The following is a 12,889-nucleotide window of genomic DNA, read 5'->3' as shown; positions in this document are numbered from 1 at the left end:
GGTTACTGCAAAATCTCCACTTCCTCCCGATCAGCTAGGACTTGGGAGGCAGAGAATAGATGGGGGCGGGGCCAGTCAGAATTTTTACTACTGCTTCTCTGAACTACTCAAAATTTCAGCTGCCGGTTCTCTAGAACTGGTCAGAACCTGCTGAAACCCACCTCTGCCTGGGACACTGCAATCGTCATAAACACAGGCTGGTTGCCAACTCCCAAATTTTGATCATGTGATTCTGGGGATGCTGCAACGATTGAAACTGCGAAGACTGGTTGTAAATGACTTTCAGTTGCTAAATAAATGACTGTAAGTGGAAGACCACCTGTACTGTAAGTGTGCCCAGCTGCACTTGCACTTGCATGTAACAAAGCATGTATGTGCCGTGACAACTGTGTCTCAATGAAGTAGCCTTCATCTCATGCTTTGTATTTTGAGTATTCATGTTGAATCCTCTTCTTATTATACCAGGGGTCTGCAACTAAACAATCAAAGAGCCATTTGGACCTATTTCCCACAGAAAAGAAAACACCGGGAGCCACAAAACCCTTCCCATGCCTGACTATTTCTTGAACGGCCACAAAATTAGCATACGTAGTTGAATATGTAGTTTCTTGTAGTTTTCTTGGATTTATCCATGATTGGCCTACCAGGGGTTGAAAAGCTCAATAAATCGCGTGCTGGCAGGTGTCGCACATTGGCGGTTGTGACACACACATTTTGAGTGACAGGGAGCCGCAGCAGAGGGGTGAAAGAGCCACATGCGGCTCCAGAGCTGCAGGTTACTGACCCCTGTATTACACCATGCAAGAGCAGACATCAACTTGCATAAAATAGGTTAGGCTTGATAACCCATTATCTTGGAGGGTCATCGGGGCCTGGAATATCAAGACTGGATGGAGAACACTAATTCTTTAGTAGAAAAATGCACTAAGAGAGTTGCAGCTTCATCTCTCGCTTTCTGTTTCTCTTGTTTTGAAGTTATGTAAACATTTTGGAAGAAAGATCTGTTATTCTGCATGCTTAGACTGAGATCCGATTTATAAGATTTTATTAACAGAATGCACCAGTAAGGGCACAGATGTCAAACTTGATCGCGTCACGTGACGTATCGTGATGGTTTTTTGCCTTTGCGGAGCCGGGGTGGGCGTGGCCTGTGTGTGATGCATCTGGCCCACAGGCCGGCAGTTTGACAGGCCTGAGTAAGGGAGACTGTTGTATACCGTATGTGCATGGTTGAAAGTAATGATTTATAACTCATGATATGGGATTCCATGGCAAGTGATGGTCCCCAGGATTGATGGTGATTGAAGCTATTGGATGGTGATGCGAGACTCCCAAGTTCTAACAGAATAGTGTTTGGGATAGGTGGGTGGTGTGCTGGTAAGAAATACGTGGTCCAAACAAAAAAAGTTAAAAGTGTTCATTTTCTGATCCAGAGCACCAGTTTTGTAAACCTTCAAATACGTCGTTGTAAAAAAAAAAAATTAAATTAACCAGCCACATAAGTTTGCTCTTTAAAATTCAAAATATTTTCCAAGTCTGCTCTTGGTCCTGTATTTACTGTTCTAGTCAGGTTTATCATTCTGAAATGTCGGAGCTGCCCTTTTTCTCCAGGTTCACTGGTTTCAGATCTAGGTGTTTACTATACATGCCTCTGCAGTTGCACTAATCTTATTTCTGAACAACTATCTTCAAGAATATGCAGAAGGCCACAAAACCAATATATTATAGCTTTTTAAAAAAAGAGTTTCTCACATTTGGCCCAAGATCTCTTCTATTACTTTTCTCCCTGCTTTTCCTTTGCATTCCCTTTTTAAACCCCTGCAGGTTGAGATTTATATTACAGGAACAGAATGTGCTGTACCTTAGGTTCCACTCCATCTGTCTTTACCGTGATCCGTTCCAGGTTTTGACTCTCTCAAGTCTAGGACTGGTAAAATAATAGATTTCCTTGACTTCGGCTCAGTCCACTTTCTTGTCTTTTAATATGAAGCCTAAAGTTTTGGAAGTCAGTCACTGTAAAATCTTAAATCAAACACGGTTATTCATTTGAACCTTCTTGACAGGTCTTTAACTTGGGTCTCTTTCCCCAAACCCTCTTGTTACGTTTTCAGGGCCAGCACTGCCCCTCACCTTGAAAATCCATGTCACTCTTTGAGCATTACAGTTTGCGTTCCGCAAATGGATCGTTGCCTTATGTTCAAACTCCACATCAGTTTTGCGCTGTTAAAAAATTTCTCATCCTGCCCCTCCCCTCCCCCAAACCCAGCACTGTATCAATGTGGGGGAGAGAAGGCAGGTTGAAAAATCTTGGGTGGGGTGGGGTGGGGAGGGATTTAGCCCCCAAAGAAACACAAGGCTGGCAGCTGCTGTTGCCCCAGTGGAGAGTCGAATACATTCCATGTTACTTGCTCAGTAGGCTGGTCTTTCCCAGCAAGATGAGAAGCATATTGGGAAGAGAAAGCAAAAAAAAAAATAAGAATTAAGTGTCAGGATTCTAGTAAGGAAGAAAGGAAATTCACAAAACACAAACCCATTGGAAACGGCAGCATTAGCTGAAGCTCAGCACTTTTGCCATTCCTCTCTGCCCCCCCCCCAAAGTATTTTGGGTTAGTACATAATCCAAGTGAGCCTGGATTCCATTCCACATTTTGTAAGTCACTCTATTCTAAATAATAGATGGCTCTCCTCCTCAGTGCTGCTGCTATCTCAGAATGCTGTGCCTTTGAGTAAAAAAAAAAAAAGGAAAAAAAAGCACCCAGCACTCTCCTAAGTATACCTCTCTAGTTTTCTTCCCTCCTTCCACCCCCCTCCCAACCCCACTTCTTTTCATAACCTTCTTTAATACTGTATTTTTCCCTCCTCTTGTTTTCAGGGTTAGAAGCATTTATTTCTGAAACATTAACCCTATTCCTAGTAAGGATTCCATGCCATGTTTGCAGCCTGCTTAGGGGCCAGGGATAATTCTAACTGTGTGTGTGTATATGTGTGTGTGTGTGTACAAGGGCTTGTGCTTGTCCCTCTGCCCACACTGAAGGAGGGAGTCAGGAGTGTGTTCCAATCCCGTTTCCATGTCAACGATTCAGTCCACATTTGCCATCACACATTTGGCAAAATGTGTTTTAAAGAGAGAAACCCTGTTCCTCTCTTTTTTAGCACCCTAATCTAGACCAGGTTTCCTAAACTGCCTTGATGCTGTGTTTAAGTGGCAGGACCACTTTCATGAAACTCAACTTTAATAGGAGCCAACCTAGTGGTGGTGGCCTGTATTGCCATCTGGGAGTCACAAGCGAACTGAACTGTGGTATCAAAGCAAAGCAGGAGCTGGCATTGCTCTGGAGGCCATGTGCTCAGTATCCAATGAAAGGAGAGGAGAACGAAGTGCCTTGCATTCGAGACCTGGCTGTCCTAAGAAAGGAGGAGCCAGAGCCTTCAATATCTTTCGCATCCGCTCTTAAGCTGCTGGCTTTCCCACTCAAATTGCCTGAAGTATTTCTAAATTCCCTTTGACCCAAAATGCAATTTGCACACGCTTTTAACAATGTACACCAGCAAAAGAACAAAAATACAGCTCACCAAAGTCAGAAATAAGTCTTAAAAGATACAAATCATGCTACGTTCAGCCTGGGGTTGATACCTTGGAAAGCCATAATTGGTGTTGACCCTCAGTCTTCAGTGGTGGGTCAGGACAGCTAATTATATCCTGACACCCTTCTGTTTCAGGTACTCTGGACTCTGTGTCTTAGAAGTACACCTCACTAGGGTTATATTCACAGGGGATTATTGGCCTGTAGTTGGAAGCATCTTCTTCTTCTTCTTGTGCCATATCCGTCATTGGACGTTGGCGATCATGTTGGCCATCCTATTTTTATCAACAGCCGTATGAAAAAGGGCTGCTGAGTTTGGTCCAAACCAGTCCCTTAGGTTTTGAAGCCATGATGTTGTTCTTCTGCCTGGACCTCCTTTGCCTTCAATATTTCCTTGGAGGATTAAGTGAAGGATGCCGTATTTTTCTGGGTCTCGCATCATATGTCCAAAATATTCTAACTTTTGTTTTTTAATGGCTTTGATGATTTCCCTTTGCTTTCCCAGATGGAAGCATCTGGATAGAGTTATTATTTTGTATAGCTGGATTGTGGTTACAACCTGATCCAAGTTAAGCTACATCCCAGTATATTGACCGTGTAGTTCCAAGGTTCTATCTTATGATTCTTGATGAACGTATCTTTTCTTTTTATGTACACTGAGAGCATATGCACCAAGACAAATTCCTTGTGTGTCCAATCACATTTGGCCAATAAAAAAATATTCTATTCTATTCTATTCTATTCTATTCTATTCTATTCTATTCTATTCTATTCTATTCTATTCTATTCTATTCTATTCATCTTGAAGCTAAGCCCCATAAATTATAAGGTTTAATACCATCAAAGTAGAAATTGTGAATACGGAAGTAACTGCATCAAGAACTTTATGTCAGTGAGTTCATGAAGTAATGAACCGTAGTTAATAAATCTATGAGTGAATTCATACAACACAGAGACAAAAAATGCATCATAACTTAGCATGTGAGAATCTAGTTAATACAAAGCAAGTACAAATGTTTCCCCCCCCCCAAAAAAAACCTGTAATGCTTCAGAGTGTGTATGACTGTATCATCTGCCTCAGTTCTTTAAAGCAGCCACATGCTCTACTGGGATTGGGTGCTTGGAATTGTGGATCAGTAAATGTCCTTTTAGCTCTGCCAGTGGTGGGTTGCCCCTGGTTCGCACCGGTTCTATAGAACTGGTAGTAAAACTGGCGGGAGGCTCAGCCCACCAACCCCGACGTCATCAAAATGCTTCTGCACATGCGCAGAAGAGTGTGCGCGAGCAAAGCGCATGGGCGGCCCCGTTGCAAACCAGTAGTAAAGGTAAGTAGAACCCATCCCTGAGTTCTGCATCTGTTTTTAACAGTCCTGCACACATACTAGGTGCCCACCTGGCAGGACATGGGACCTTTCTTGATGCTGTCCCTCAACAACTGTTATTCATTGGTGCCAGGTCTCTGATCTTGGTGGTAATATATAGCTATTGTTGCAGGCGTTTGTCAATACATGACATCAAAACTTCTGTTCCATCATATATTTTTTCTTGGAATTGTCTCGCTAGTTGGGTCTGGAGAAACAAAAGGTTATAGCTGAACATCAGGTAAGAGTTAACATTCCCAAAATAGAAAAGATGGTCTTGCACCAAAGTTGCTTCATACTAATACCCTAGCAAGTTAGCTTCCCAAGGTTTCCTATAAGCCTATTTTCCCTGATGTGGGATGGGTTTACCTAACTTCCCGTACAACACATGGGTTGACCATGATTTGTTAAGTAAGTCACAGCTGGGTTCACAATCCCTTCCTAGCTGTAAACCACACCAAGCCCAAATCAAACAAACCACATTATGCCGTAGCACCCAGCCTTTGTGTGCAAAGCATGTGCTTTGACACTGAACCCCAGTCCTTGCTGGGTTAGTAATTTGGGAAGTGCCATTGTCTGCAGATCGAGGAATGCCCCAGGAAGGAAGAAACAGCCTGTTCCTCAGGTTGGTAAGGTACTGCTTGAAAAATAAGTCCTGAGGGAAGTAAGAATTACTAATTGTAGGATTTCAAGTGCAAAAAAATTGAACAAAAGATTAACCAGTTATTTGTTTACAGCTTATAAAAAATAAATTAAAGATAATATGGATGAGGCTTTGAGAGAGCTGAGTAGAATGCAACTTTTACATTCTAGAATGTTGATGAAAGTATCTTACATCCCTTGATGGCTTGTCTAAAGAATGAAGAATGAAAGGGAGAAAGATCTGAATCTACTAACATTTAAACAAGACTACAAAATATAGAGGATTATGGAGTGTCAATAGCCAAGCCCGCTTACTTGATGAAAACAAGAGTTCTGAAGCATTAATAGAAGTTCTGATTAGAGTGGTATGATGGTTGGTTTGTCAGCTGATCAGAAACATCAATTAATGCTATCATGGCAATTCTCAAGACGTTTGGTAATATTACATTTGTTCTGAAGGGTGGGCTCATTTCCTAATTTTCTTCTGGATAGTAATTTTATTTTGATACCTGTGTCATCCTACTGTTGTTTTTAAGTCTCTAAATCTCTCTCCATTACCACCAATTCTCCAGTGGGCTCAACTGTGAGCCTCTGGCTGATGCACACTGCTGCTAGCAAGGCAGTTCTAATAGGGACTATGGGTGCACTAGTGTTGAAGGGATGTATAGCATTGGCAAGCTCCTTATGACATCACTAGAGCAGTGCATCTCCTCCCATCCCCATGACAATGGTTTTATATATTGCCACCAAAGATCTTAAGACTGCCTGCTCCTGAACAACAATTGCTGGGGATTAAGATAGGAAGGGAGTGTTGCCTTTATGCGTGCTTTTGGATGGGCATCTGGCGAGGGGCAGCATTGTAGAAAACAAGATGATGGGCACTGTAGGGCCTTTGTCTGATTTACCAATTCTCTTCAAGTTCTTGTCCTGACTTTTATGCTATCTATTCACATACACACACACAGTGCTCTGTTGTCACCCTCTGCATGCATGTGTACGAAATCAACAGTTTTGAAAAGGGAAGACCAAAAACCTTGACTAGTCAATTTGTGCATGCCTTCCCAAGGTTGTTTTAGGATTTTCGAATCCTACAGTTTACATATTTGCATGAAAGGAATGGATTGGGCAAGTGGAAGAGATAATTTTACTTGAATATAAAATAATTGGGTTGTTAATTTGACACGCCACAAAACAAATGAGAACTTAGGAAACTGTTTTGTGTATGTGGTCTATTGTATCCACCTCTGGGCTGCTAGAATCAAAGGTATGGAAAGTCCTTCAGGGTTGCAGTTCAAAACTTGACATTTAAAAGGAGTCAAGTTACAATATTTTCATTCATAAGATAATGGGTAGAAGAACAAACATCTGGAATTACTTGCACAGGTCATAGTATTTCAGGCGTGTGGCTAACAGAATGTGATTCATCAACTGAATAGTTAAGAATTATCAAAAATGAAGTAGGCCACAAAGGTAGAATGTAAGATAAAGAATGAAAGATAAAACAGTAAGCAATTTTGAGGCCAAAACTGGAAATAACACCTATAGGGTGGGTGGATTTGATTTGGGAAACTTAATGAAGGGATATTGGTTTCATGTTTACTGCATTGTTTGGTAGTTTAAATGGAATGTTCATATCGGCACGATTAAACATGTTACGTGTGTTGCCTTTTTCTTTTGTGCCACCAGTATGCTTGCTAGAATCATTGGAATTTTTGTTTTATTAATTGTAAATTTTAAATCTGTATATTTCTGCTATTCATCACAGAGGCTGTGTTCATACAATGAGCTAACCCGTGAATCACTGAATCTTGATGGACTGAATGCCTAGTAGTTGGTGGAAATCAAGGCAATCAGATCCAACTTCTTTTTAGGTTTGTATGTTGCTGCAAGTTCAGCCATAATCTGGACTTGGCATATAAGTAACCTAATAGATTTGGTGGTGCATGGTCCTTCAGCACAAGGGTACACATTTGGGCATCAAACACCAACTGAGTAGATATAGACCGCACATGTTGCACATAATTTATTATTCTGTTGTCCTCTGGACCCGCATATTGCTCAGGTGAAAGAAACTTAGGCTGCACAAGGCATGCTCCCTGCAGCATTAAGGATAGTCACAAGAAATGTAAATTTATTTCTTGGTGTGTTTACTTGAATTAAAACCTTGACCATTGTTCCCCAAGATCCAGTTTGCAGAATACACTGAACCATCTAGGCTGGCAGTTAACGTTTTTGGCTCACACTGTTGGTGTGAACTTGCCCCGTGATTAACTGAAGTTCACTCTGTCTTGCGAATTATACAAACGAACACCAGTGGCCCAAAAGGTATTAATTGCACGACTAAAATCCATCCTCTTTTGAACATGCTCGACGCCTGCCGCCTTTTCTGAAGGAACAGTGCCACCCATCACCCGGTTTTCCCAAGTTATTACAGTGAGCATCACAAGTAGAGTGAACTTTCCCACTCCTGCTCCATCCAGCAGGGCTCTGGTTGAAGTTTTGATCTATTCTGGCAGTTCATCTCTCCGGCCTTTATGCGGCGTCTCTTAATCCCTCCTGCCCTTAAAGCTACCAAGTCCTGGACTTTCCTAGCGACGGGAGGCTTTGTGCGCTTTGCAAAAAAAGAGAGAGCAAGCGGCTGCCGCTTCCCTCGGAGGGTTACTGGGAGCGGGCGGGCCCGGAGCTGCCTCCGCTGTCCTCCGAAGCGAAGGTTCCCCCGGTCCATCTTGGCTGTTTTGTCAGCAGCGAAGCTTCCTTTTGTGGCTTCGAAAAGCTCGAGTTCGGCTCCTCCGCCGGCAATTCCGTGTCAGGTTTTGCGAGCGGCCGGCGGGCTGTTCGCTTCCAGCTTCAGCCGTGCTGAGTTGAAAGCGTCCAGGGCCTGGCAGCTCCTCCTTTGTGAGGGGGGAGGGGAAAGGGCGCTCCGCTCCGCGCCAGATTCCACTCCGGGTTTGGCAAGTTGCCGCGGCGCTGGGTAAAATGGCAGTGCTGAGCCTCGTGTCGGAGTGAGCAGGACTCGGCGGACGAGAGTCGGAAGCCGCCGCCACTCGGCTTGTCTCGGTCTCGCCTCTCGGCCCGGCTCCGCGCAAGGGGCTCCGTCCGGCGTCTCCTCGCCCGCTGTGCCCCCCTTCCCTTTCTCCTCTCCCCCACCGGGAGCCCCGTCCTGCTCCCCTCCCCCTTTCCTCCTCCTCCTCCTCCTCCTCCTCTCCCCTTTCTTCGCCGGCTGCAACTGAGCGAGGAGGCACCGCGGGGCCAGGCCCCTCGCACCCGCGTCCAGCCCGCCGGAGCTCGCCGCGCCGGGGGAGGAATGAGACCCCGTTGTCCCGCGGAGCCCGCCGCCGCTTGAGCGGGGAGGACGAAAGGAGGAGGAGGAGGAGAAGAGCGGTGAGGCCTTGTGCCGGCCGGCCGGCCAGGCGGGGAGTAGGTCGGGCGGGGGGGGTGGGCTGGCTGGCTGGGGAGGGGGGATCATGGCCGCTCAGGTGGCCCCCGCCGCCGCCGCCAGCAGCTTGGGTGCCCCGGCTCCGTCCGAGCTGAAGAAAGCGGAGGCGCAGCAGCGGGATTGTTCGTCGGAGGAGGCGGGGGGCGAGGCGGCGGAGCGCGGCGGCGAGAAGCAGTCGGAAAGTGAAGGTCCCCCGGGAAAGGAACTGCAGGACGGGGCCGAGAGCAATGGCGGGGGCGCTGGGGCCGAGCCCGACCTGAAGAGCCCCAACGGGAACCCGGGCCCTAGGCCCGTCGCCACCCTGAACAATAACCTCCCGGAGCCGCCCGGTAGTGGTAGCGGCGGCAGTAGCAACAGCAGCGACGGGGTGGGGACGCCGCAGCCACAGCAGCAGCAGCAGCAACCGCCGCCCCCGACTCATCCGGCCGCCTTAGCCCCGCCAGCCTACGGGTTCGGGCAACCCTACGGTCGAGGCGCCCAGGCGGCTGCGGCCGTCGTCGCGGCCGCTGCTTTCCACCAACATGGCGGACAACAAAGCCCTGGCATGGCAGCGCTGCAGAGCGGAGGCCTGGAGCAGCCGTACTCGGGGCCCGCGGGGCCCCCCCAGGGGCCGCCCCCTCCCCAGAACTCGCATGGCGTCGGCAGCGCGGAGCACGGCTTCCCCAACCACCAGTACAACAACTACTACCCCGCCGCCGGACGCAGCGCCGGCGCCTACCCGCCTCCCCCTCAGGCCTACGCCCTGAGCTCCCCCCGGGGAAACGCTCAAAGCCCCGCTCAAGCCGGGGCGAAACCGCCGGCTTCGGTTTTCCAGCAGCAGCGGTTCGGGGCCATGGGGCCCTCGGCCGGCGGCGCAGGAGGCGGCAGCATCGGGGGCCCTTCCCCGCAACCCACGTCGACCCCCACCCTCAACCAGCTGCTCACTTCCCCTAGCTCGACTAGGGGTTATCAAGGGTACCCAGGGGCCGATTACGGCAGCGGCCCCCAGGACGGCGGAGCGACGGCCAAGGCCCCGGCCGCACCGGACATTGCTTCTCAATACAGCGGGGGCACCGGCCAGGGCTGGGCGGCAGCCGGCCCGGGAAGCCAACAAAGGAGCCACCACGCGCCCATGAGCCCCGGGAGCAGCAGCGCCGCCGGGGGACAGTCGCTCGCCAGGAGCCAACAGGTAAAACTCGGGCGCGGGGGAGAAGGGGGTGCCGGGGCGCCCCTGGGCCGTCGGCTGGGGGGGTGGGTGGGGGCGGCGGCGGCGGCTGGAGAGGGCCGAGAGCGAAAGCCAGGAGGGGAGCCTGCCTCTCTGCGGGGCTGGGGGGGCCTCTTCCGTGGGGCCGGGCTCGTCTGGGCTTTCCCAGGCCCACATCGCTAGCGAGCTGCCATTGTCTGCCTCTCTTTCCTCTGTCTCTAAAATGGCTGCCTCTCTGCCTTTCCCTTCCTCCCTTCTCCAGCCTTAGTGGCAGGTCTTTCTGAGGGGGGGCCCTTCTGTTCGGTTGTTCCTCGCCGCGAGCCTGTCGGGGGTGGGGGTTCCTGGGGATGGGGTGGGGGGGGAGAAGGCAGGCAAGGCTGACCGCCGCCACCTCTGGGGGTGGGAGGGGTGGGGTGGCAAAAAATAGCTCCCTGTTGCTGCCTTGGGGGGGAAAGAAAAGGGTGTGTGGAGCTGCTTGGGGGGCTGGCGAAGTCGGTGGGGCTCTGCTCTCTGCCATCTCCCCTCTTTCTCTCCCCCCCCCACTTGGGGTGGGTCGGCTTGAGCGCCCTGCGAGGTGCCAGGGGGGTAAAGAAGAGGGCAAAGGGACCTCCTTGGACACTCTTCCTCTTGTCCAGGCTGGCCGGAGCCATTTTCTGGGTAACCTTTTGAGATCGCCAGGTGCCTTCAGCTTTTGCCTGGCAGTGCTGGTAAACAGTTCAGTGATTGGGAGTAGTAAGTGCAGATTGCTTTGGTTTGGGATTTGAATTATGGAGGTAAAATCCTTCTGTCAAAGCCAGGAGACAGTTGGTCTTAGGTTGACATCCTATCTGTGATCTGATTGGCTCCCCATCTCCTGCTCTTGGCCATTTATAATTGCCTCTGATGTAATGGTACAACAATCCTGATGAGCTCATAAACTTTTACACTCTGCTTTTCCTACCAGCCCTAACCCAGCGCATCCCTGCCACTTTTGACTTTTTTTTTTTAAAAAAAAATCTTTATTATTATTTTGATGATTATTCGGATTCCACAGCTGAAATTGGCTGTGACCTTGAGCAAGGTTCAGCAGGAGCAGATCATCTCGCAGACCGGCTGCCCTAGATGCATTGTGCCTTGAAACAAAAGAGGCAGAAGTGCATTTTGTGCTAACACGGATTTTATTTTGCTGGTTAAGCCTGAAGTCGATTCGGTGGACACAATACTGTGTGTCGTGTAATTCCCACCCACCCACCCCCACCTTGTCAGACAAATACATTTATTTTTGTTTCTGTGACTCCTGGAGAATAAGTGATTCTTTTCAAGTTTGATACAGCGCCTGTTTCCAACAGGACCTGACCCTTTTTCATCTTGAATCACTGGCTGCACAAACAAATACAATAATTACAATTCATTTTTTTCATTTTTTTATTGCTTAAACAATCCATTTTATTCTACAAGGCAAATAAATAAAATTATTTTCTTGCAAGAGAAAGTTGAACCTCTGCTTTAGTGTAGGGACATTTAATAAAAACGTGTTATGTGTAATAACAGAAATTGAGGGAATGAGAGTTCAGTTTACCTTAATTATAACGGGACTTTGTAGTTTTATTTTAAAAATGTAGGTAATAAACACATATTAAGCTGTATTGTTGATCTGGTATTTGCTATGTTGGTCTATTAAAAGGTAAATGTATTTCATTTATCTGCTGAGTTCTTACTACTTTTCATCACTGTTTGCAATACTTTAATTTGATAGTTTTGCACTAGGAGCAAAACGAGATTAACTTCTTGAACTTTATTTCTTAAAAATGCATTTACATTATTATAAAAATTCTCTACTTATTTTATGCAATGTTGCCAGCATATCTGCTGCTGTAATATAATAATCTATTTAAATGGGTTTACAATTCTAGGAAGATGGTAGACAAACAAGAGGAGAATAGGACAAATAGAAATAAGCCGACTGTTCCATTAATTCTTCTGAAATAGAACTGTATTTTTTTTTCCAAATTTGATTCAACTTGGAGCAGATTGGAACAATTCTGTATATTTAGGTGAAACTGCAGAGATTTCTTAGAGCTGCTAATACACTGAAAGATATGCTCATCAGAGAGCTATAATTGGTCTTGGTAACCTGAAATACCTGGGTAATGTATGTTTGCATTACACTTCACACTTGTAAAGATGCTCACCATACAGCAGGTGTTAACAAAAATTGAAAATGCTTACCATATTGGTTCACATATGTTTTTGCTGCAAAAACCAGTCACTCTTTAGCATTTCATTAATGGCGGAGACTAATTATCTTATTTGAAAAGTTTATGACAACAATTAGGAGCAAGTATATGCAAATTATACTTGTGTGTGTGTGTATATCTGTCTATATATCTATATATATACACATACACCACCTTTAGGGATAATGAAACACTATAAAATACTACATTTTTATTCCACATTTCTAAGAGGGACATACTTAAGATGGTATGTAAATAAAAATGATTTTTGAATTCAGGTAATTGATATGCATGTCAGCATATTGAAATGAAGGAGAAGGGATTGGATTAGATTCAGATTCAGATCACACGTTCCTCCATTCTATCAAGATTTGAAAAATAAAGATGAAAGTTAACATTTTTTAAGTTGTATTTATTTGTAAGGCTTAACTTTATTATTTATCTTATCTAATTCTAGGTTCAAGTGA

At 46.5% G+C, this 12,889-nt stretch overlaps 1 protein-coding gene and 1 long non-coding RNA gene across 2 annotated transcripts in view; one reads left to right on the top strand and one right to left on the bottom strand.

The window, feature by feature from the left end:
* Positions 1 to 1,030: 1,030 nt before the first annotated feature.
* LOC117663410 (uncharacterized) lies at positions 1,031 to 6,236 on the bottom strand. Its single transcript, XR_004590687.3, has 3 exons — positions 6,097 to 6,236; positions 4,978 to 5,153; positions 1,031 to 2,422 (listed from the first exon to the last, which is right to left on the bottom strand). It is a non-coding gene; the product is annotated as an uncharacterized LOC117663410 (long non-coding RNA).
* A 2,295-nt stretch (positions 6,237 to 8,531) lies between these two features.
* ARID1A (AT-rich interaction domain 1A) overlaps positions 8,532 to 12,889 on the top strand; it is an 86,464-nt gene continuing 82,106 nt past the window's right edge. The window contains exon 1 of the mRNA XM_034413557.2: positions 8,532 to 10,191. Coding sequence (XP_034269448.1) covers positions 9,052 to 10,191 — 1,140 coding nt within the window. The 5' untranslated portion in view covers positions 8,532 to 9,051. The remainder of the gene's footprint in view (positions 10,192 to 12,889) is intronic.

The sequence above is a fragment of the Pantherophis guttatus genome, chromosome 10, assembly GCF_059756535.1.
Source record: "Pantherophis guttatus breed Tessera chromosome 10, ASM5975653v1, whole genome shotgun sequence".
NCBI lineage: Eukaryota > Metazoa > Chordata > Lepidosauria > Squamata > Colubridae > Pantherophis > Pantherophis guttatus.
The sequence above is the reverse complement of the archived record's forward strand: the minus strand, read 5'-3'. Positions and strand labels throughout refer to the sequence as shown.